Source organism: Callospermophilus lateralis, unplaced genomic scaffold (assembly GCF_048772815.1).
Source record: "Callospermophilus lateralis isolate mCalLat2 unplaced genomic scaffold, mCalLat2.hap1 Scaffold_98, whole genome shotgun sequence".
In the NCBI taxonomy this organism is placed as follows: Eukaryota; Metazoa; Chordata; class Mammalia; order Rodentia; family Sciuridae; genus Callospermophilus; species Callospermophilus lateralis.
This window is the reverse complement of record NW_027517992.1, coordinates 3,040,437-3,066,703: the sequence shown is the minus strand read 5'-3', so window position 1 is coordinate 3,066,703 and position 26,267 is coordinate 3,040,437. Positions and strand designations below refer to the sequence as shown.

The following is a 26,267-nucleotide window of genomic DNA, read 5'->3' as shown; positions in this document are numbered from 1 at the left end:
AATTTTAAAATATGATTTTTAAATTAAAACAGGTAGAAATGATTCAAGCTAGAACCAAGGGAGAAAGAAACAAAAAAATAATTATACCTTCTCTTCATACTTTGAAAATTTCTGTATCAGTTGTTCATCTTCTTTCATGAAATTGATTATCTTTTGGGCAATTTGCTGTTCAGTGACTAAAAGGGGGAAATACACAAGATTATTACAATCACTAAATGAAATTCAATTACTCAATCTACTAAAAGCAAAGACATGCTATATGGTACTATGAGGAAATACTTCTTAGCATAACTATTATGCTTTTAAAAAGCAATCTATGCTTATTAGCAATAAGAGTATAAAATTATTAAAATTTAAGAAAAATATAAGAACAATGATATTTTGCTGGGCACGGTGGTGCACACCTGTAATCCCAGTGGCTCAGGAGGCTGAGCTAGAAGGATACCAAGTTCAAAGCCAGCCTCAGCAAGAGCGAGACACTAAGCAACTAAGTGAGACTTGGTCTCTAAATATAGGGGGTTGGGGATGTGGCTCAGTAGAGTGCCCCAGAGTTCAATCCCAGGTACCCCTCCCATCCAAAATGATATTTCAATTTAAGCTTATTTCACAGATGGGAAATACAGTAAAGTGTTGTAGCTTGATATTCCTCCCTTCTCAAAACACTTTCTTTTCAGAAAATGGAATCATTTAATTCTTTGCAAAGAAAAACGGAAACGAAAGCATACTGATTCACATTACCATTCTTTAAATTATCTACTCAATTACTTAATGCATGATTAAAACATTAGCATAGAAATACTCTTCAAATGTAATACATCTGCATTACATCAACATTCAAAGTTAATCTGCCCCAAATTAAAACTTATCATCTCCCTATCCACAATTTGTTCCTCCTCTTTATCTCCTATCTCAGAGTTGGAACCATCATCATCTACTCAGTTATCCATGCTAGCAACCTAGGAATAGTAAAATTTTCAGGAGGTAAAAAAGTAATAGACATTAAAAGTCACTGTATCTACTTGTAACATACATAAAACACACATCAAACACCAATACAATACAAGTTTAAGAAACCTAAAAATTTACCTTGATATACGCTATCTTTTACCTAGAAGAGATAAAAAAGATTAAATTTGATGTCAAACATCTGCTCAATAGAAACAGCATTCCTAAAACAACAGTCAGAATCATAACCAAGTGAGAATTTAATAACATTCTGGTTCAGAATAATAAATTTATAGGATTAAAAATAAGTAAAAGTTAACAAGCATTTTAAATTTAATTGGTAGTTATATTTCATAAATAGGCTCTGACATAAAAACACTAAGATATGTACCTTATTTCACAGTAAAGATGTGTGTGTGTATGTGTGTGTGTGTGTGTGTGTACTCAAAATCATTTACTTGAGAATTCTAAATAACCAGGATAAAGTCTAGAAACAATGACTATTCAAAAGGAATCTGAGGAAACGATATTAAGGCATAATCTTTGTACTAAGATATGCCACTTTCACTCACCAGAAAACATCTTAGAACTCCAATTTAAATTTGGCTATTGGCTGAATTTAGAAACTAATAGGCTACATCATCTTATTTCTACAAACCACTAAATATATAGCAAGAAATCTGAAAGGGAAGACTGCTAGAAGAAAATGCACAAGCAACAAGAGAAATGACAATTAACATATTCTGGAAAGGACAAAAACAATAATTTCCTAAAGACAGCAATAAACTGCCTGATAATAAAACCTAAGCAGAAATTTTTTTAAAAACATCACTAAATTTCTTTGTAACTTAGCATATACTTGTCCTTTCAAATGTTATAAATGGTGATGGGATACTCAGATGTGTCCATGGATCATCCATGGGATCTTTGTAATAGGAAATTGCATTCAGAAAACTCCAACACAGAAAGAAATGGCATTTCTTTAATGTCATAGCCTTGCTAACCTTTTACTCAAAATGACAACAGAAGAAAATGGGAAGTAGCATAAAAGCAGTCATCTAAGGAAGAGACTAAAGCTCCAAAGTCAAATGCTGAAACTGAGGAGCAACAGCTAGGAACCAGATCCCACATAACCTAGTGAAAAGAGAAACAGGTACTGGGGTTCTTGAAATGAAAGAAACAAGAGAGAAATATAAAGCGTTTTCATGTTTTTCCCTTCTCTTTATCCTTCTATTTCCTTTTTCCTTTTAGCTGAGAAAAAGTTCAATGAGATTGAACTGTGAAAATTCCTCACAGGAATCCAGGCAAACGATTCTTCTATTTAAGAAGGGAATGCTTTTTAAGAGATTTTACACTCAATTGTACAAGGAGAGGAAACTTATCTTAACAATGATATGTCTGATATAATTAAGAAATCAGAAAAAGAACACTCAGATTTGAAAAGATTTGTATCCAATGCTTTTGGCCTCTTTAACTGTTAGGCTTTTCATATGCAAAGTCCATTTACCTAAAATAATTTTCTTCCAATTATGTTAAATAACTATGAAACAGAATGACCTACAGTACAAACATATGTATGTATAAGCTTATATATATACGCTTATACATATATGTACACACATACACAGAGATAGACTAATTCTGCTCAGAAAAAAAAGACTTAATGAACAAAACATTTAATGGATTTTTGGATAACACATAATCTATACTTCCAAATAAAAAGGTATTTTCCGAACATATGATCAAATCATAAAATCTGGGAAAAATATATATAAAAGACTGGAAAAATCATCTTATCTCCTTTTTCTCATTTTACTGTATTTCTTTGTAGCATTTCCCCCTGTTTATATGTGTTTATATTAACATACAGTTCATCAACATTTAAATCTTAGTTTCTGCTTTTTTTTCCACTTCACATTTAATTGTGAGCATTTTCTGTACCTCAAAGCTTTGAAATAGATAAATCTGCCTACTATTCCATTAAGCGAACATACAATATCCCCTAAATGAATTATGTTGTGTTAAGTCTTCAATCTAATACACTGTTCCACTGAAAAACATTACCAAAATCTTCAAAGCATAGTTATTTCTTTAATATAGACTACTAGACATATATGCTACATAAAAGGATATCTAACCTATCCCATCTTTTATCCCACTTTTAAGACTTCTGATACATATGAAACTACTGGTCAGGATGGCTTTAAGAATTACCAGTTCTACCAACTGCACCCACACTAAATTATTTTATAAGGTTAGTTTGACTTAAACCACTAATTTGTGTTTTAGCAACTGAAAAGGAAAAAAGGGGGGGCAGTGACTATATAAAATAATCCTTGTGCTTATGTGCTAAGGTATAAGTAAGTTAATTTACTCACAACAAGAACAGTTCTCCAAAAGAAAATGACAAAGGATACCAATCCAAAGAAAACAGTGAAAACTACAGGCTCCCATGGTAGTCCATAAAAATCAGGCCCAGGTTGATACTCATCAGGCAATATAGTAAACAGCTGAAACAGACAAATTAGAAGAAATGGGAAACCTTAAATTTATAACAAAACAGTCACAAAGAATCATGGCAATTCTAAACCAACCTCCTCGTCAGAAATCCACCTCCTCAATATTTTCCAATAGTTTCTTCAAGAGAAAGGATACTGACAGTCTCATATTTTTTGTTCACTTGCAGTGTTTTCAAGTATAATGAATCTAAATACTTTTTTAAAAAATTTATTTATGTATCTTTAGTTTCAGGTGGACACATTATTTTGTTTTTATATGGTGCTAAGGATCGAATCCCTAACCCTAACCATCTAACCCTAACCCTAACCCTAACCCTAACCCTGTGCCTCATGCATGCTAGGCAAGCGCTCTACCACTGAACCACAACCCCAGCCTGAATCTAAATACTTTAAATTGAGCATACTTTAAATTTTCCAGTTTGTAACAGGCCCTATATCATCACATTGTCTAACACCTGGCTAGAATCCCTCTGGATCATTCTTTTCTTTTAGATAACCTGGTTTTTATAATTTAAAAAATTTATTTAAGACAAAAACTTAAATATATGAAAGAACTAATTAATTTTATGGCAACAAATAAAAACAATGAAACAATAAAAAGATTTCAAGCCCCTTTGGGTATCATTTGATAAGCTAGAAGAATACCTTACTATTCTGAAAAGTGTTTAAATAAAGAAAAGGAATCAAATATTTATCTCCTGCCTTAACTATACAATCCAAATAACTGTGTAAAGAATAATCAATCATAGCCAGGCGCCGTGGCACACACTTGTAATCCCAGTAGCTAGGGAGGCTGAGGAGGGAGGATAGCAAGTTCAAAGTCAGCCTCAGCAAAAGGGAATTGCTAAGCAACTCAGTGAAACACTGTATATAAATAAAATACAAAATAGGGCTGGGGATATGGCTCACTAGCCAAATGCCCCTGAGTTTAATTCCCAATACCACCCCCCCAAAAAAAAGAATAATCAAATTTTTATTTGTGTAGGCATCCCATCCTTTAAATGAAGAAAGAAAAATCCAGCAACTCAGACCATTGCTATTTTGCAACCTATAATATATTAGCAAATCTCACCAACGTCACTGTTGACTAGTAGTCAACATCAAAGGAGAGGATATGCATATGTCAATGCAATATTTCCTATTAAGTTTTCATAAGAAAAAGAATTGAACCTAAACCTGACTATGAATTTCCAAGAAATATAAAGCAACAGAGAGAAGCTGAGGTTGTTAGCTCTGCACTTGCCTAGAATGCATGGAGCCCGAGGTTCAATCCCAGCACCACCAAAAAAAAAAAAAAAGGCAATAGAGAAAACAGGTTAAATTGTTGTACCAGGGGGATGTCATTTATTCATCCAAACTACAATATATCCTAGAAGTCCCACAAACATATTTTTTTCAATTATTGCAAAAAGTTACAACAAAAGGAGAAATCAATTAACTTATATGAGACTTGTTCTCCCACTGAAAGCAACCAAAAAGTTGGAATATATATATATATATATTTGGTACCAGGGATTGAACTCAGGAGCACTTGATCACTGAGCCACATCCCCAGTCTCAGCCCCATTTTGTATTTTATTTAGAGACAGGGTCTCACTGAGTTACTTAGAACCTCACTTTTGCTAAGGCTGGCTTTGAACTCATGATTCTCTCTCAGCTTCCTGAGCCACTAGGATATTAAGGCATGTGCCACCATGCACAGTCAAAATATATTTTTAAAGAGCTATTTTTCAGATAGAAAGCCACAAGGGACATGCAACTGTCACCCCTAAGAGAAGGAGAACAAATAGGTGAGCATTCTACCTTGAGGCACCCTCTAGACCTCAGTTTGGGAAGGGGAACCCAAATGGGGCCTAACAGTCTCACTGAGGAGAAAGAGACCAGAGTTCCAGGAGATTAAGCAGCCAAAAACATGTAGAGAAAACTACCAGAAAGATGGGAGCCACAAAGAAAGAGAGTTCCAGAAATTTGCATGGAGGTGGTCTTGAGTTTGGGGCTACATTCTAAGCAGTACCTGCGAGGGCCAAGAACAACTATAAGCTAACCAATCCCACAGTTGGCACTGAGCTGGGAGAAGTCTGGATTCCAGCTAGCCAGAGAGAGTTGACATACAAAAACAGTATGGTCAACAAGCTCATGAAGAAGTATTTGATCCAGGCATGATGGCACATGTCTGTAATCCCAGCAGCTCAGAAGGTTGAGGTAGGAGGATCCCAAGTTTGAGGCTGGCAACTTATCAAGAGCCTAAGCAAGTTAGTGAGACCCTATCTCAAAAAAAAAGTTCACTCAATATCATTAATTATCAGGAAATAAACTCACAAAGACATACCCACTAGAATGGCCCAAGTGCTAGTGAAGATGAAGTCAAGTGGAAGTCTCCTAAATTGCTGGTGGAAGTATAAAATGATTGTGGTCATTTATTAGCATGGCTTGACAGTATCACATAAGATAAAAACATACATTAAACGTAGGAGGCAATTGCACTCCTAGATATGAGTCCACTTATAGGGGCATATATATGAAATAGTACTGTAGGAAAAATGAATCTATAGTTTAAAAAAAAAAAAGTTATCAGTGGTTGCCTGGAACAGGTGGTGAAGGAACTCACTGGGAAGGATCCCAAGGAAACCACTTTTCTAGTGAAAAAACTGTTCTATATCTTAATTATGGTAGTTTTTACATGGGTATCTACATTTGTTAAAACTCAGAGTGTGATTGCTTTGGCAGCACATATACTAAAATTAGGACAATACAGAAAAAATTAGCATGGTCCCTGAGCAAGGATGACACCCACATTTGTGAAGCATTCCATAGTTTTGTGGAAACAACCCTTCAACAGATGAATGGATAAAGAAACTGTGGTACATATACAAAATGAAATGTTACTTATAGCATTAAAAGAGAAAAAAATTATGGCATCTGCGGGTGAATGGGAATATCAGGCTAAGGGAAGTAAGCCAATCCCAAAAACCAAAAGCTGTATGTTCTCTCTGAAAGTGGATGCTGACCCATAATGGGGGTGAGGTGGGTGGCAAGGGGCATGGAAAGAATGGAGGAACTGTGATTGGGCAAAGGGGAGGTAGGACAGGCGAGAGGGCATAGGGATAGGAAAGATGGTGGAATGAGATGAACCTCATTACCCGAGGTACATGTAGGACTACTACACGTGTTGTGTACAACTAGAAAAAGTTTTGTTCCATTTATGTACAATGAATCAAAATGCATTCTGCTATCATGTATAACCAATTAGAACAAATTTAAAAAAAACTCACTGATATTGGCTATCAAGGAATTACTGTTAAGTTGGGTGATGGCCCGTGGGTTCATTATACTATTCTCTACGCTTTTCTTTAAAGCTTTTCTAATTACATTTATTTTTTAATTAGTACATAGAAATAAACGTTATAATTATTGAAGTAGGTAACATGACATTTTGATGCATGTATACACTATGTAAAGTTTAAATCAGGTTAAATATATCTACCTCCTCAAACATCATTTATGGTAAAACTTTCACAATCTTTTCTTCTAGTATTCTGAAATGTACAGTATGTTATGGTTGCCTATAGTCCCCTACTATTCTCTCTGCTCTTATTTGAAAGTTTCCATGATAAAAATACTAAAAATAATTTTTAAATTAAGATATAACTTCAAATATTTAAAGGATTTCTATGTAGAAAAGAATTCAATTTTATAGAGGAAATCATGTGGAGGAAAATTTGGAGTCAATACAAGGATGAACTAGACAACAGAAGAACATATAGCCTTGTAAGAGAGTGACTCATGCTAGGAAATACTGGTGTAGAGGCCTCATAACTACTCGTCAGGGCCACAGTAAAGAAAATTACACCAATGAGTGAGAAACTAGACTAACAGCCTTCCAAGGTTTCTTCTAACACTAAGATTCTACTAAGATTCCATTGATCAATGAATCTGATTGGTGCACATCTCCCAAACACATCAGAGCCTATTACTCTCCAGTCCTATCAGATATCATACAACTTGTTTAAGATTTTACATTGACTTGTTCATAATTTTTGCATATATTTGTTAAGTCCTTTTCTTAAGACTTTCAAAAATCACAATCATGCCTTACACCTGTTAGACTCTTTTAGTCCTCGCACAATGTCCTGTACATACTGGGACATCAAAATGCCTTTTTGAAGGCTCCTTTCAAATCAGTCTCATAACATTGTGCCTCTTCTTTGCCACTCACGTCAATGTCTTACCTATCACTGCAAAATCACTGAGCATACCTGCACCACATTCGTGTACCCTGACCTAGACCTAGAGGAGGGCTCTGTGCATACCTAAAAATATGAATAAAGAAATCCTTCCCATATCGTGAGGCTGTAAACTTTCCAAGTGATGTTGATTCATTCTGATAATCAAATTATGACTGTGGAAGACTGGGCTTTAATCACTGGAAATATCATTATTCTAACTGCCTGGCTTGTACATACTCCTTACCCAGGTGGCTGCCACCACCATGAACAAACATGGAGCCAACTGAAAAATGATTCATTTCTCCCCATCACATCTTTTCCACCCTGGTGGTCTTTCCTCCCCAGGTATTCATTGTCTTTATACCACCTCTGACTGCCTACATGAGAATTAGGGGGTGTGTGGGGGTAAAACCCTACAAAATGCCAGACACCTCACCAGACACTTTACCTTGTCAAATCATTTAATTCTTATGATTGGAGTAAGCATTATCTACATTTTTCAGATGGGGAATCTGATATTCAAAAGTTTAGTTATTTGCCCAAACTTCTAAATGATAACCTTGGGATTTGAAACCAGATCTACCTGGCTACAAAATCTATACATTTTACAAGGAAAACAACAACATCACTTTTCTTACACAAGTCTTGAAATAACACAACCTACAGGGAACAACTTCAGTTGAGAAGGATTACTGTCACAATGGCCCTAGGACCATCTTCACCTCCAAGCTCTAAAAGCTTTCTCATTCCTATAATTAAACTCTAAAAGTCCAACATCAACAAATACCATGAGGGGGAGGTAAGTCCTAAAATGCTTAGATAAGCTTCTAGGCAGATTAAATGTCTTGTTTGGATCCTGATTTTCTTTAGAAAGGTCAGCCTTAAGTGACTCTTTCTAAGAAACAGATCTAACCTAATTCCTTTCATTCTTAAAACTTTCTAAGGATCCCCAATATTAATGGTCTAATGCTACTTTGGCTCATGACTTCCTTTAAGATTTGCTGGCCTCTCCAACAGACCATTCCCCTCCAACTTCACACTTTATACAACACCAACTATTCACCTTCTCCTGGCCTCCCCAAATATCCTTTTCTTCATGTTTCCATTTCTCTGAACACATTTCTTCTGACTGCCAGCTTCCCCCACCATCCTCCACCCCAGCCTGACTAATCAACAACAAACCACATGTCACACTCCTGTTTGCCCTTTGCCTGTGCTTCAAACACATCTCAACTACTTTCTGACCTTATTGATCACCCTTCCAACCATAATAAATGCATTTATGGACAATAATGTTCTACCATCAAATAAATACCTCTGTTTCTGCCATTATCTTACTGTGTTTCAAGAACGAAAGGTTCTGAGGGGAAGAACCAAGTTTTTACAGGTGTACAAATGTCCAGCCTTGGTAGACAGCAAATCTTCCTCATATGCTAAACTAAGTAGCCATTAAGTCACACCCCTATGGCTTTTGTTTTAGGAGCTATCTACTCAAAGGGTCAGGAATCTTTTTCATAAAGACATTTTAAGTTCTTCACTTCATGACCAGAAGCCACTTAAAAACTAATAAATAATCAACATTCTAACTGAAGAAACTATGTCAAACTTACCATCTTAGTGAAATAAAGCAAGTATGAATATAACAAGGAAAGCATGTTGTCCAAAAGGGTGGCATCTGGTGGCTCTTCCACCTTTATCTCCTTTAGTTTTTCTTCTGTATCAGCATCATCAACAGGAGTACCTTCTGTTATAAGTAGCTCTAAAATTGAAAGGGGAAATGGCTATTTTATTTTATGCTATAGAATAAGAATTGTCTCTCTTCAGTTTCAATATTCATCGAGTGTTTCACTAAATATATGAGTCACAGTGCCTGGAATATGTGGCTCTCCTAAAGACAATTAACACAGAGAAAAAAACTTCAAAATCCTAATTAGAGCTGTCAGACCCTTCAATTATAAAATGAACAATCTCCAGTCTACTCTCCACTACTTCCATGGCCATACAACTGCTACCAGAACAGTATTTACTAAAGGAAAATTTTTAAAACCAGAGATATATAGACAGGGTCACATTCAACAAACATGGATTTAGTGCTGGTGAAACTTTGTGTTAAAAATTTTAGGAAAGCTGAAAGAGAGGGAGTCTTCGTTTGCAGATTTACAGGTGGAATGAGCCAAGGCTTAACACAGCATCTGGCACCTGGCAGAGATACTCAACAACTATTTATTGAGTGGACAGATGACAGCTATTTAAAAAGAACACAGTAATACCAAGAGAGACTAAAGAGAATTGGGTACAGACCTGCCTTGAGGCTCTGTGAATGAGGTAGAATTCCAGTTAGACCTGAGAGCTTGTAGGGGTGGAATTTCAGTATGAGTTACATGAGCCTGGAGTATGTTTGATTAAACAGCTAGGAGTCCAACATGCAGTTATTAAGAAGTTGGACCAGTTGGGCTGGGGATGTGGCTCAAGCGGTAATGCGCTCGTCTGGCCGTGCGGCCAGGGTTCGATCCTCAGCACCACATACAAAAAAAAAAAAAAAGATGTTGTGTCCGCCGATTCCATTCACCACTATTTTTTTAAGCTTTTGCCTACTTTTTAAATTTTTTTTTTAGTTTTTGATGGACCTTTATTTTATTTATTTGTATGCAGTGCTGAGAATCAAACCCAGTGCCTCACATGTTAGACAAGCACTCTACTACTGAGCTACAACCCCAGGCCCTCCATTCACTATTGGTCTATGAATTTGACTGCTGGTGAAGTCTGCCCATTGGCTCAGCATCTCAGCACCTGAGACACATTAAATGACATTTGGGAAGATTTTACCTATAAAGGTGATTGACATCATTTTGTGGTGGAACCTAAAAGGCCAGGGAAATAATTCATGCTTAATTTTGTAAGCCAAGTTTTCCCTAATCTTGAAAGTTTTGGAGCATGAAAATAACAAATCTTAATGATGCGTTATTCATTTTCAGAACCTTATGGAGTTAAACACAGTTCATAAGTCAGTAGTGTTCATATATGGATGCAATGTCTTCTGGAAAATGGGAGAACTGATATGTTATTCCTTCTCAAATTAACTGAATCCCCCCCTGCTATGAGTTCTCCTACACTCTGTGTGCAGATGTGGGGGGGTCAGGATCAGTGCTGCTAAGCCCTGCACTGGTGCAGGATAATGCTATAGCTATGCTTACAGACCAGAACCTTTAAAAATACAAAATACAGTAATTATGGCTTCATAGCACCATACTGGATGGATAAAATAAAACAATTAGTCATCATCTAATTTACTGATAAAATGAGAGTGAGCAACACAAAAGTAGAATGCTGTTGATGCCATTATTGGGGATTTTTTTAAAAAAATTGTTTCTCATCTCCCACTGGATACTGTGCGCTATGATGAAGTATTCATAAGTGTCAGTCTAAAATGGATTGCAGTTCTGTACTGTTTCCTGTAAGTATATAGTATAAAGATCTGGACGATTGACTGCATTTGAAAAAGTTTAATTACCATGTCCAGGAAGCAAGTCAAAACAGGACTTGAGCTATATTACATTCCATTTAGAAGAAAAGGAAAAAAACACAGAATTTATGAGACTATGAACAGTGATTCTCAAGCTAACTTGTACCAGGCCAGACTTTCCTGGAAGGCCTGCTAAACACAGAATGTGGGTCCCACCCCCAGAGTTTCTGGTGCTGTTGGTCTGGTTGAAAATTAGTTTTAGAGCATAAGGCCTTTGAAGAATAATATTTTAGTTGTAAATGGTTTACACAAGCTAGTCATAGCTAAACATTTGCTTTTAGGTGAGTTACAGTCTCTGGCCTATTTTTGATTTCTAGTCATCTTTATTCTTTATTTTCTCTCACTTAAGAGATTTTTTTTTTGAACTCACATGTACCTAGATCACTCTCTGCTCTATTTTGTACCTTTGGCAACAAATATCCTTGAAAGCCTTCATTATGATAATGCCTCTACTTTGTAGAGAAAAATTGACAAGCTTTACCTGGGTCTACTTTCTCAGTATTTGGGATCTGAGACACTTCTAAGACACCCATTTCCTCAGTCACAGGTTGACTCAAGAGGCTGGGCTCTTCAGGATGGTTCATCATATTTAAATGATGACTCAGGAGGCGAGGCTCTTCATGAAGATTTCTATTAAGATTATTTGTGTTCTCTTTAGGAAAATCATCTTCATGGGGTGGCTGCATCTCTACAGGGGAGAAGAATGCATTGAGCCAGCTGTATGACACTATCTACCCCCACTTAAGCCCAATGATCAGCACTCCCCCTCAGCACAAAGCTCCAGAAACCTCAACACTGCCCTCCATGTCCTGGCATGCGCCCATGAGAACAACTGGGCAAGGATATGGGAGGGTTAATTGTTTTCATCCCATTTAAAGGATGACTAAACTATACAGTCAAATTTATAAAGAAGCCTTTAATCCAAAGTATTTTATAAACAAATACATTTATGATAGAGGCTTCAATAACTTACCTTCCCTTGGCAAACCAACATATAGCCACATGAATAAATGTGCAGAAGAGAATTCTGGTCCAGAACAAAAATGTGAAATGTCTATTCTGCTCAGAAATAACAAGAACTCTTTCATTTACAAGTGTGCTGGTCTCACCGAGCCAGTATAGAGAAGGGAATTCCATAAGTCTAGCTTGCTAATGTGCCTTTCAAATATGTTCAAAGTAACCTAGGAGCCAAATGGTGAACCTATCTCCTTCCTGAGCTCAGGACATAGACCAATAGGATCCAGAGCAAAGATTATCTCTTTACAGCTTCATATTCTACCCTGAACATTCACTTGTACTTTGCATTCTTATCCAAAATATATCTGCTTTGATTAAATGTACAACTGTTTTCTTCCCCAAATTATCAGGTAAAAATAGCATTCTTGGGAAGTAAATTTTTCCAATGGCTTTATGTCCTTCTGAAATTGTTATCATATACTCTCAGTTGAAATATTTCATTTTGAAAAACAATAGATAGAGATGATCAAATATGAAACCAGGAAACAGAAAGCTTTCATCAGGATATTGGCTCATTGTCAGTTTGTCGAATATTTAATTGAAAGGCTTCTATGTGTCAAGCACTACATTATAAGGCTTGTCATCCTGGTTCCATCCTTGATTAATATGCATGCAAGGACCTTAGAACCCAGTGGAGTAAAACCAGAATAAGTGACCTCTCCCCCAAGAGACTGGAAATAGCATGGTATCCACAAAAAATAAATGCTGGGGAGGGGAATTCAGGCAAGCTATCCATTAAAAGTTATTCTAGGGCTAGGGTTGAGTGACAGAGCACTTGCCTAGTGCAGGTGAGGCACTGGGTTCGATCCTCAGCACCACATAAAAAGAGATTAAATTATAAAAAAAAAAAAAGTTATGCTAGTCACTCCACACCCACATGATCTAGTACAGATATTTTATGATTAAGAAATTATGTTTAATAAAGCCCTTTTATAATTTTAACATAAAATCTGTACTGTTAACAGGTCTACTTTTGTGCATTAGTTTCTCATTTATATCTTTCTCTTTAGCTTTTTATAAAATTTCTCTTTGAACATGCTAACCAATCCCAACTGTCCTAAAGGAAAAAAAGAATAAGCAATGTCCTTTCATGCTCTAGCCCCAAAGAATGAATAAAGGAACATATGGGGCTCCTGAGTCAGCCTTCTTTCTCCTTTAGGCACATGGAAACTGAACAGAACTTTACAATAATACACAAAACACCTGGATGGAACAACTCCTTTTCTCCAGCTCAAGCCGCAGGCAGTTATTTACCTTCAGCTTTAGCCCAGATTTCCTCTAGAGGCGGCGCTGTTATCAATGAAGCAGTCTCCTCCACTGTGGAGTGCTTGTACCTCACAAAATAGATCAAGTATTGGATATCATCCAGCACGGCAGCCTCTTCAAATATGTTACTTTCCTTTATTCCTATGTCTCTAATATCATTCACACGATTATCAAGCATTTGCTCTGCTATGCTCAAAATGTGTGACTCAGAGGCACGGAAGACCTTATCTAGAACTTTTTCCACATTATAGGGCAGGCTCTCCTGCTGTGCCGACTTCAGCTTTAATGACATTTCCTGCAACATGGCTTCCAGTTCTTGGCCATCAAAGTACTTCAGGAAGCGTTGCAAGGACTTTTGTTCTGTAAAGAAGCTGCGGATTATGGGCAAGTTTTCCTCCTGATCGCAAAGCTCTGGCTTTAGGGCTATATGTGGACTCTGTGGAAGTATATCATCTTCAAGGCCTGCAGAAGCAGGACCCTGGCTTTCTGTGTCTGTGATATGCCCTATGTCCTCAAGGTCCTCTTTTGAGATTTCTTTTCCAGTAGCCTTTTCTGTAGACCCTGAAGTGTTCAGATGTTCCTTAGGGTTGTCTTTTTCAAGATCGTCAGAATCTTTATCCTGAAATACTTCACTTATCCCTGAAGTCTGAGTGTTTTCCTCATCACTTCCATCAAAGAGTCCCTGGGCTTCCTCATCTGCCAGAGGACTTTCCTCCTTTCCCATTTCCATATCACCTCGTTCCTTGTCCATCATGTCTACCCTTTTGGCTGTGGTTTCACTTTTCTTAAAAATCTCCCAAATTATACTCGTTTCTTGTTTGTTTTCTTTGGTTTCTAGATCAGGATTGATAGTCTCTAAAATTGCTTTCTCAAGAACATGCTGGTTAACATTCTGAATCCCAGAATGTTTTTCTTTTGACTGTTTTGCACTTACAGCATTTTCATCCTCCAGTAGCTCTTCAGGGGGATAATAATCCTCCTCTACTGCTGCTGGCCTTTTGGTATGGAGACCCGGTACTTCTACCTCGTCAGTTTGCTCTGTTTTTTTAATTTCCTGTGTCCCCTGTGTTGCCTTATGCTGAATCAATTCTTCAGCCGAGGACTGCTCTTTACCCTCGTCCTTGAAAAGCCCTATCTTCTCATTTACATGACTAACTGTAACAATCACATCTCTTTCTTGTTGCCAAGAAAGATTTTTTCCGGGACTGGGGACCTCTTCTTCCGGTTCTCTTAACAAACCAATTCCATCTGGAGAGGAGAATCCAGATTGATTTTCAGTTTTCAGAACTAGTCCCTCTTTAATTTCCTGAGGTTGATGCTCCACTGAGTCTATGTGCAGGGTTGGTGTACTTACTGAACCTGGCTCCTCCATTCCATCTTTGGATGCATCATTTTGATTATCTCCCAGGAATGTTGCAATGCCCAAGGATTCTGGTGGTTTACTCTGTTCTTGGGTCATCAGACTCCCTACAGCTTTATGTAGAGATTTATTCTCTAAGCTATCTTCCAAAATCTTCTCTCCAGGTGAAGAGAGTTCTTCATTCACTTCTTTTGAGATATGGATAACTGCTTCTTTTAGGTCATTCTCGTTGTTTTCAAAGGCTGATTTTAATGTGTCCTTGCCCTTTTCAACAGCTGGCAATGAGCTGAGCTTATTGCTTTGGGGAGAAGTATATGCAATCATCCCTTCTATCTTCTCATCCTCTAATTCTGAAACATCTTGCATCAGGTGCTTCTTAGGCTCCTGAACATCTGTCTCTTTTCCTTTAATATGAAGTTCGATGTCCACTTTTGGCTCTTCATCATTATCTGTCTTAGAGGTTTCCACAAAAAGACCATATTTTGCACTTTCAGGATAAATATAATCTGTTGCTGCTTGTGGTTTCTTCTGTTTTCTGTCTGGAACTAAAGCTTCCTCATCTTCTTTTTCTTCTTCTGAATAAGAATTCCACAAATCCATCATATCTGTTTTCTCATCACCACCTGTGCCAATATATAAAGTATCCTCCAAGGTTGTCAGTATATTTTTATCATCCTTGATGCCTGGGGGCAGAGTTACCTCAACCTTATCTTCTTCATTTGAATTTTGCTCTTCACCTATTGAATATTTCTTCACTCCAAACTCCACTGAGAATTTCATGCCTTCTTCACTTATAAAGGTTAGTAATGGGAGCTCCCCAAAGATTTCCTCATTCTCCTCTTCTTCCTTATCAAATGCATAATAATCAGCATCCAATTCCTCATCATCAAAATCTTCGTCTAATGAAGTCACCAGTCTGGTCGTCTCATAATCAGACACAAGTGCATCAGCAGTATAGCCAAATTTGGTTTTCAAGTCTAATGTCATTTCTTTTTTCAAAAGTGTATAAGCATTAGTCTTCTGTTCGTTTGAGACCTGAGAACTGTTGCTGGTTTTGTTGTTTTCACTTTCTTGCACTTTCAATTCATCTTGTAGTATTTCTTCAAAGGGTTCAAATGAAGTTTGTTCACCTTGAGCATTATCTGTTTGACTATCTGCATGAGGATGGTTCTTCTGAGCCAGAAATTGTTCCTCAAGATCCATAGTGTTTTCTGAGAATGCACTTTCAATTTGCTCTGAGTTTGCTACTACTGGTTTAGGTTCAGGTTCAACATCCTGGGAGACTTCAGGAAATTGTTCCACTTTTTCTATAGCTTTCTCAGAATCTTCATCTGCAGAATCATACAATTCCAAAAATCCTAGAAGTTCTTCTACACTATAATTATCAAAATCATGTCTTCCACCATCAAAACAGACAAAATCTGTCTCCTGTAAGGAAAAGGAAAACATTAGTGTGTCAATAACAAAGTGTCACAAAAGCAAACTCATCCATGCTCCCAAATTCAGGATTGGTTCTAAAGAATCTTTGGGGTCAACCAGATTACCCTCCTCCAACCCCCATTGGCTAACTCCTTCTATGGCTGAGTAAATCTATCTTTTTCTAGACTACAGTGTTAGAAAGTCTATTCTTTCTTTCTTTCTTTTTTTAACATGGGTCATATTCTTTAAAAAGCATAATGAGTAAAAATGGTGACAATTTGGTCTCCAACAGCCTGACTCTTGGGTCTCTCTCAATTTGCTCTGAGCATAAGTAGGGAAAGGCAAGGTATCACTTGTAGGATCCTCCAGCTCTAAAATCTACACCTATGTTTCAGGAATTTAATTCTTAATCATTTGCTCAGGAGAAGCTGGAAGATCCTGCAGCATTGAGAAAGATGAATCAGTTTTAAAGTATCTTACTGAGATACAAGTACATTTGATGGAATAAAGAATGATATTAAGGAGGCTCCTCACATTATTATTACCACAAGAACAAACTGAAAACAAGATTCAACAAGTTATACACCTTCCTCTTCATCAGGGTTTCACAGTCACTAAGACCTCTCTCAGGACTATCTATATATTTATTTAGTCTTCCTTCTTGCCACTAGTAAGCAAATTGACATATAAATGGAGCCATAGTATGAATGGAATTTTTTTTAAAAATTTCCATCTCCTAATTAAATCTTCATAATATTCTGTGGGGGTTCTGGGGGTGGGGGAGGCAGTTCAATGTAGTAGGGATGATTGATTTCCTCTCCCCATCACATGCATTTCTAAGCCATGAGGGATGCATGTAATGGGAAACATAATGAAAAGGCAGAGTTCAAAACAAATGAGTTCTCTGTAATCAGTGAACTGCTGTCACAGCTTAAATCCCAAGAACTAACTCTCTTTACCAACAATGAAATCCAACAAGCAACAGAAGTGATTTTATGGCCCCTGAGATTATGAAGAAATTTTAGGAACAGCAACAACAAACAGGATGGTTTTATCCATTCACCCCATCTAATCTAAGAACTATCCTAGCCTAGCAGCTTGCATATTCTACAGCCACTACAAAGAGCTGCCCAAAGATGTTTCAATGTTGGTGGGCATCAATTACTACACAATTTAAAACTCTAGAAAATAATCAGCTGAAGTGAGAATTCTAGAACACGAAATACTTTCAGTCACAAAATCAATTTAAGTCAGAGCACAATACAGGAATGCTGTATAAAGGAAGCAGTTGGGGCCTTAAAAGATCTGAGACTGAACATCACCTGAAACGCTCAGGTCCCCTTTTCCAAATCTATAACATGACTACGATCCCATATATGACTAAGAATAAGAAAACCTTTGTAAGTACGTATTTCTAGCCTAGTATAAAAGTTAGAGTTTATTAATTTAACCTAAATATACTTAAAATGTCTAATAACTATCCAATGAGTAGTTTTCAAGTTGGAATACCTCCTTTTGCCTGTAAAATGAAATTATTTACCTCTTAAATTTAATAGCCAAGTACAAATATATTATATTATTTATTTTTCACATATAAAACAGAAGAGAAAAGCCCTATAGTTGAGTAAACAGCCTTCTATAAGAATATCTGTTTCAATATATTAGAAAACTCTCAGATTATAATATAATCACCCTTGAATGCCTTTCAAACTTTTTTTATAGGTAGTCTGATTTCAAATGAAAATCTGATACACAAATGTTATAAACACATTATAAAACTTTCAGAAGCAGTTAACTGAATATAATGGGTGGATTTATAAGCCAGTTTACAATTGAGAACAAAAAAGAAATCCATAACTTACAACTGTTGAAATTTGTAGCTCTTCTTTAGTATATTCACGAACTACCTTGATGAAATCTTTTGGAAAATATCGAAAAATATGGCCAACCTATAGTGCAAAGGAGACAAATATAAAATAAATTCTGTACAAGGAATATAAATAAGAGATTCTCAGAAGTGGCAGGAAATATACACATAATAGATAGGTATATGGTATAACCAAGAAAGAAAGTTCTATAACAATTACACTGAGATTATTATTCCAAATAAAAATTAAGTACAGAACTGTTAAAACAACATTTGCAACCACTGAAGTTTTCTTTTTTACATTTAGCTTAATTCTCAACACAGATCATATAAAGTTAAGACTTCTGAAGTAAATAAAAGATCTGCATAGGAGATTATTGTATATTATATGGTTAAAACTATATAAATCAAAGCTGGTTATAAATGCAATTCCAAATAACCTCTAGCAAGAATTTACCTGTACATTTTGTAGCATTGCTCATAAACCAATATTTATGTCTTTCTTAACCAATACACAACAGTCATAAAAATTAATAAGTAAAAACAATACAAAATCTCTAAAATGTATTACCACTATAGCAAATGTATTGATAGTATATGTTTTCCTAGCTTTTTCCAAATCTACTTTTACAAGTACTTGGCGAGAAAATAATATTCAATATAATGCATACTAAACCACATATCAAGCTTCAGTTTCACCCAAAATAAATCCTCTGCAGAAAAGAACCCCATTTATTTTCAGCACCAACAGCTAAATTATATGAAGTTACATAAAGTGTACAAAAGGTATATAAAGTTCCCCTTGAGAAAGACACTCTTATTACTAACTACTGACTAAAAGGAACAGAAGATTCTTGCCAATAATTAAAGGAAACTGATAGGCAAATCAAACGCCCAAAAAAGAAAATTAAAAAAGGCATCTTATCACTAACTCTAAAATATCCCCATTCATGAATGTTCTTGTTATATCTAGAAACCATCTGAGAGCCAGTATTAGTGGTAGAATACTGCCATGAAGATTAGATAAGACAAGACGGAGCAATTAAAAGCTTCATCACTGGCAGATAAAGTCTGAGAATCTAGAAAATCAACAACATTGCAGAATGAAAACTAAAAACTCAAAAGGAGAATCATTTTGAAAACTAAAGAGTTTTTAATTTCCTAAGTATAACATTCATGACATGAGAGGCGAGTCTGAGGGGAAATACACTTTTCCCTTCTGATGAAAATTCTATTAAGGTTAAATTTGGAAAAGGAAAAAAAACCAGAGATGTATGGAGAAAGGAAACACATTTATCTCTTCTTATTCTGTGTCAATTGAGACCATAGATTATATAAAGCTCCATAATTACACACTGGGTGGTATCCCATTTCTTGTGATATGAAAAAAAATGATGCAGAATCATGGAGGCTCATGACTGGAAATAATTTTTATACCTAATTTTTCATCCATACATCATCCCTGCCGAGGTGCTGCTGATTTGATTTGTGGGTGGGGAGCAAAGAACTGCCACAAGAGAACAAATTCTGCATAAGCTACTATCAGAACAAATGTACTTAAGTGCCACTGCCCTGAAAGGAAATATTCAAAAGGAAGATGGATTAGACAGGGGTCCTTTCCTAATGGAGTTTTTCACTTTATAGGGAGCTAAGATAAAACACAACCTGACTGAAGGCAAAGAAGACAAATGAATGCCACAGGAGCAATGCAAAGAAAGTGCCACCCAAACACTCATCAGTCGGCAAAGATCCTTTCTGGTCAGGTGCTGAAAGCAGGGCTCCTCAGGAAGACAGGATGAGTGCTGCCACCCAGAATGGCAAGAGTCCTAGGGATGAACATAGTTAACAGGCTACAATGTGACAGGAGAAAATGTAAATCAAGCCCATTTATCCAAAAGTTCAAAGAAGGGGAGAAAGACGACTACTGTATGAAAAATGCCACTTAGGTACATGGAAAAACAGTTCCAAGTTTAAAGATTACGAATCCTATTTGGTATACTTGAAAGAAACAATAGATGGTTCTTTATATGGAGTACTGCAACTGGGACTCTGTCTAAATATAAAGTTTGTACCTAAAGGCACCAAGTTTCAAGATCATTCCCTAAGAATCAGAAATGGCAACAAAATGAAACTAGTTTTCCCATAGGGATTACTCTTATTTTCTGCTGTGTGGTATTTTATTTAGGGTGAGAACTTTCAGGGATGCAACCCGGAATGTCTCTGGAACATTCCTACAGTCATCAAAGACCCTTGCTACTATTTTAAGTAAACAATCCACATATCACATTTAAATGAAAAGGACAATACTCATAAGTCTCTCAATGAGGTCACTCCTAGTGAATCTCCGCATTTAAAATATCAAAGCATGATATAAACAATGTCATGTCTTTCATCAGAAGATCCATACAACTGGCTAGAAGTAGAACCCCTGGGGGAACCTTCAGGCATAGATTATAGGAAAAGCAGGAAATGGATGACCCAGAAGTTGCAAAAAAGAAAAAAAAAAGCACATAATGAACATAATATTCTGCTTTTTTAGAGTAAAAACAGCACAAATGATTAGGTAAAATACACAAAAAATCAACTTTAAATATGCATGCCTGAGTTACTATCTCAGACTTAATTTACAGGATTAACTCTAATGTCCTTGAATCCTTCCTTTTTGAAGCAACAAAGCTAAGAATTGTCAGGTTTTCACCATGACAACCTTTATGATGTGTAGAGCCTTCTGGAACTTGATGTGAGGGGTAGCAACCACAACCAGTTCAGTTCTGTTTCAGAAAGTCTACTGACTTTCTATGCTGTGCCAGGCCTAAGGCATGTTAGGAGCACAAGGCCTGGCAGAGAGGTTAGGTTAACTCTACAAAGACCCCAAGAAATCAGTCATTTAAATCTACACTGCTGAAAAACCCATCAAAAGTAAGAATATAACACCTGTCAAACTTTTACTTACACTTCTGGCCCAAAGTTCTGGTGATACCTCTGCCAGTTTATAGTAGACATATACAGGGTCACCTTTTTTAAAATTCACAAAACGACAATCTGGGCCTCTGAAATCTTCAAGAGCTTCACCTCGGTACATTAACACTGTATATGAACATTGAAAAAAGAAAAACAAACATTAGAATTTGATTTTTCACAATCCACATTGACCCATCAGGAAATATGAATCCCACTATGAACAAAAATCAAGTTTTTCCAGTACTGGAATCACTTTTAATTCACCTGCTCAAAGTATCTAAAATTCTTCAAGATTTTATTGCTATAAAATACAATATTCCCTGCAATTAGACAAGGGAAAAGGAAGCTTCTCTATTTTTCTCTGTGCTGAGAAATAAAAAGCAATGTGGCTACCACCAATCATGGCTGGTTTCAGTGAAACTCTTCGTTCTTGCAGGCCTCAATTTTTTTCTGATTCATAATCATAAAAAGCTTCATTTTGCAAATATGTAAATCCAAGTGTAGACACGGACAGGCTTAAGTATGGCTTCATGCAGAGGTAATAGGGAGGGAAGGGGGAAGAATATCCAGGAACCCCCAAGGGGTTAATTAACTTGAACTAACCGCTAAAAGATATTACCTTTAAGTGGCTGCAAGTGCTACCATGCAGCCATAAACACTGTCAATTTCATTTGCAGCAGAGTTGCTGTCTCTGTGTTCAGGATCTGGGTAAATTACCAGGAAATGTATTTTCTCTGAGCAAATATTGTTGACTATATCCAACATTAAGATTGTTTCAAAACATCCTCATTCGTATTTTTTTTTAATAAACAAAATCAAAAGTGGGTATCCTGTCTGACAAGGAACAAGTTTAACCATGAGAAAAGGTCAGGCAATACCTTCATGCTTAAAATGCAGGACTAGAATCACAATTGATCTAGAAACTGGTAGAAGCAACATTTTTCTTTTGGTTGACCAAATACACAGTTTCTGATTTAAGATGAAATGGACAATAGATGTATGTACAAAGAAGAAATGGAAATAACACTTTTTCTAAAGGCCAATTAGCAGTAAAATACACAAGAATGTGTGTTTTATAAAAATATATGTCTGAGGAACAAACACAGATTTGGAGAGGGTAACTTGTTATTTTGAAGCTAAAATAGGACTATTTTCAAAACTGTCAGCATCCTAATTCATATATAATTAAGAGGCCAACTTGAAGGTGAGAGACACTTTAAGGTGGGGAATTCTCATCACAAGTGGAAATGGCAATGTTTCTCTTGTTCCCCCTTAGGTCATAGAGGATTTACAAATCAGTAATATATTAGGTGACAACATAATGCATACTATGGAGCACCTATTTAATTATTTTTTTTTTTTGGAGCACTTATTTGGAAGGCACACAAGGACACCTGACATACACACCTCACTACTTCCTACAACACAACACAGACCCACCTGTTGTGTTTGGTCACATCTGTTTGGACACAGGCCATTTCTCAAGTTATGTTACCCCACTGAACCTTACCAACACCATGTCTTAGTACCGAGGAAGCATCAGTGATGAGATTGTCCAGGTAGCCCACGTAGGATAGCGCTTGATAGCCAAGAATAGCAAACATTCTACCATGCTGGAAGCCTGATTTTGTTCACCCAAAACTGAAAGGAAATATCATGGCAGCTGCTTTGCTTTTCTGAGTGTTTATTTACTCCAGCCTTAGGGTTACCTCTAAGAACTGCTTAACATATATTGGAGACATCTTTTTTCTTTATTGGAGTGGAACAAACAATTCAAATTATAAAATTTGTTTTTGGTAACACCAATTTAGGCATAAAGAGCTCAATGGTAAACTTCTTGGCCTTTTTAGCATGAATATTTTAAAATATGTACTGCTTACAATTTATGGACAACACGGTCATCAAGTTACAAGGTTACTAGAAACCAAGCGGGAGGCCATAAGAAGTATTCTGGGCCAGTAAATATATAGAGGAAAGAGGTTCCAACAACACTAGCGACTGAGTCTAAAACTGAATTGGCTTATAAAAATCTTGGAGTATTTATTATTGTTATTGCAACAAACCTCTTCATCTGAATCTGAATGGCTACATCCTCCCCACCGCCCACCTCCAATCCAGGACTGGGAAGCAATTCTGTCCGCTTCCTGCGCACAGAAAAGGCTGCAGTTCCCAGGTGGCCAGTGCAGATCCTTGGCCTCTTTCAAAAGCAAAAGATTACTGGCCCACCTGCTACCCTACCTCAAATATGAAGGGAGGCTTCTATGCACAGAAATGACAGGATTGAAGCAGAGTCGGGGCCGAGACCTCGGAACACAATGCATGCCTGGACTCAGTGCTCTTCCCAAGCCTAAACTCTAGTCCCTGTTAAAAGGCAAAACCAGCCCAATCCCCAGTGCAGCAAAAGGACAAAGGGGCCAGTGAGCCTTTCCCAAGGAGCCCCACCATCAACCTGCCGCTGGGATTAGGGCCACCGAGCCCTGGAGAGCATCTGCCCTGATACTGCACCGGCCCAGGTCCCTGTGGCGGGGGCAGAAAAGTGCTCTGCTACAGCGTGGGGAGCCCCAGGCGCGTGGCGCGCAACCCCGTCTCCCACTGAGATCCTAGGCGAATCCTGGAAAGCAATAAACTGAGAGCTGTCCCTGGGGAATCCTGTTTCCCAAACCGCCTCAATCAGTAGAGAAAAATAAAACGCTGGCAACAAGTGGGAGTCGAAGCCCCCGCAACCCGAGCAGGCTGGCCGGGGTGCCGGCAGAGTCGGAGGGGACACACTCAGGGTCCCGAGGCTCTTGTCACTCCTGCGCCCCACCGATCGTCCTGCGACCCCCTAGCCCAGCCTGCGGGGCTGGGGACTGGGGGGGATCGGAGCCCCATGCAGCCCCGAAGAGCCACCGCGGAGACCCCGGGCCGCCCGCCCGCCTGCGCACTCACTGCTGCATTCGTCGTCTGCACAGAATTTGTGCTTCCAGAAGCGCTGGCCGGTGCTCGGGTCCAGTTGGCCCAGCACTCGCCAGGTGGGACAGAGCACGAACAGCCAGAAGAGCAGCCCCGGTGCTGCAGCCATGTTGTGGTCACATCGGGGAGCCGGTGACGCTGTGGAGTAGGCTGCTGCGGCGTCGGGGCTCAGGGGGCGGGTGGGTAGCGAGGCGCGGAGGGGCGGTGCCCGGGAAGGCCTCAGCCTTTCCCGGTTGACACGTCAGCAGGGATATATGGGGGTCGATGCACTGGCTCTACTGGGGAACGCACGGAGCCAGAGCTCCCCGTCCTTCTCTAGTGGAGACCTTCTCCTCAACTGAAGACCTTCTCCTCTAGTCGCTGCCATGGCAACTAGGGACTCTCTTTCTCGTCCAATCACCTGCCTTTGCTTCTGTGCCCTCAGAAGCCACCCTCTGCGTGATTCCATTTGTCACCCACCCATCCCCCGCCACTCCGCCAACTGGTCCTTTCTGGCTTTCCTCAACGTCTCATTTCTGGTCCATCCTGAACTAGCCTACTCCACTTCACCATCACTCCCATCCCCCATTCCAGGTCTGGTACCTCCTTTTCTGAACTACCAAATCCCACCCATGACTTGTGAGAGCTAGTCTATGGTTCCAAGCTCCCTCCCCTTCAAACTCCTAGAGGTTCCTTGAAGCCCCACCCCAAGATCCCTCTGATTAGGAAAGGGGAAAGTAGGAAAGTGAATGGAACTGTGAGTGAGGGTGTAAATTGGAGACTATGGCCTGCTTTTTTTAAGGCGGGGACAAGTGAGGGCAGAGAGATGGACAGTAGTCTTCGGGCTAAGATCTTGAGATTCTTATCTTTATCCATAAGGGAAGAAATCATTTAATTCAACAGCATATTTTTAACTTTCATTTTGTGCTACCATTCTTGCCAGATGCTGGACAAAGCCCTAGCATGGTGTGGGAGTGGATGAAAATCAAAAGACAAGATATCTGGTCCTGGTCCGAAAAAGTCCACAACTTAGTGGGAACCAACTGTCAAAACCGAGTGTCAGAGAAGAAAGCTATTAGCTAACATTTCTTGAACACTTTCTTTATCTCCAGTTGTTATTCTGAAGGTTTTATACATATCAATTCATTTAATCTTCATAACAATAGTACCTTACAGTAGTAGTAGGTCCTATTCCAATCCTTATTTTAGAGTAAATTGAGGCAGTCACACATCCAGTGAGTAATGGAGCTAAGTTTCAAACCCAAGGAGTAGACTCCATTTCATCACAACCCATCAACTAACAAGCAAATGTTGTACTTTCTGACAAAAGGAGCAAAATCTGATTTAAATCATAATATAGCTGAATTACTGATATGTACAGTTAAGAGGGGGAAAGGCACAAGCTAGCCAGCCCAAGGAAGAGTGTCTGCAATGCTCCCATCCTTGGTGGAGCCATTCTCATTTGTCTGTGACCAAGGGCTTGTTACTATAGTCTCTGCTAAAGTTATTCATCAACCTGCAACAATGAACCCATCAGTTGTTTCCCCAAATTAACTGAATCTTTAAAACTTAGAGAAAAGAATGTAGTCCACCATGTTCATAATGTTAAATAAAGAAAACAATGGAAAAAAGGTGTGCACAAACATTTGTCTACAGGGGCCATGAGAAGTCCCCGTTGGTCCAGTGTACTTCTGTGCTTTCTGGAGAACCAGTGGATCATAGAGAGGAACTGAGTCATTCTTCATTTCTTTTCTACCATGTATTTATTATGTTATAAAATGTATCTAGTAGGCATCTCTAACAACATGTTGAAAACTGAACTCATTTTTCTCTCAAAATCTGCTCCTTTCAGTCTTCCCTATCTCAGAAATAAGAATGACAATTTAATTCCCATTATCCAGGTGCTCAAAGCCCAAAACTTACAAACCATCTTTGATCTCTTTTCTCTCACATTCCAACTCCAGTCCATTAGACAATATTATGTCTTTATTTTTATAATTTTATTGAGATATAGTTGACCTACAGTAAATTGCAAATGTTTAAGGTGTACAATTTGATAAGTTTTGACATGAATATACCCATGAGACTATCACCAAAATCAAAAGAGTCTTTCATCCTTCTTTGTAATCCCTCCCCTCTCCTTTTATGGCTGTCTCCAAACATCTCCTGTCATTATAGATTGTTTTGCATTTTCTAGAATTTGATATAAATTATACAGCATTTTATTTATTTA

The 26,267-nt window shown here is 37.9% G+C and overlaps 1 protein-coding gene and 1 non-coding gene across 2 annotated transcripts in view; one reads left to right on the top strand and one right to left on the bottom strand.

The window, feature by feature from the left end:
* The window catches only part of LOC143386178 (transport and Golgi organization protein 1 homolog), a 40,332-nt gene extending 16,168 nt beyond the window's left edge, over positions 1–24,164 (bottom strand). Inside the window, exons 1-9 of the mRNA XM_076841446.1 lie at positions 24,032–24,164; positions 21,096–21,229; positions 18,138–18,224; positions 13,485–16,284; positions 11,695–11,901; positions 9,301–9,449; positions 3,324–3,455; positions 1,087–1,108; positions 88–176 (exon numbers count right to left, since the gene is read on the bottom strand). Of these exons, the coding sequence (XP_076697561.1) occupies positions 88–176; positions 1,087–1,108; positions 3,324–3,455; positions 9,301–9,449; positions 11,695–11,901; positions 13,485–16,284; positions 18,138–18,224; positions 21,096–21,229; positions 24,032–24,164 (3,753 nt within the window). The remainder of the gene's footprint in view (positions 1–87; positions 177–1,086; positions 1,109–3,323; positions 3,456–9,300; positions 9,450–11,694; positions 11,902–13,484; positions 16,285–18,137; positions 18,225–21,095; positions 21,230–24,031) is intronic.
* Positions 6,176–6,282, top strand: LOC143386190 (U6 spliceosomal RNA). The gene has a single exon (XR_013089547.1). It is a non-coding gene; the product is annotated as a U6 spliceosomal RNA (small nuclear RNA).
* Positions 24,165–26,267: the final 2,103 nt, after the last annotated feature.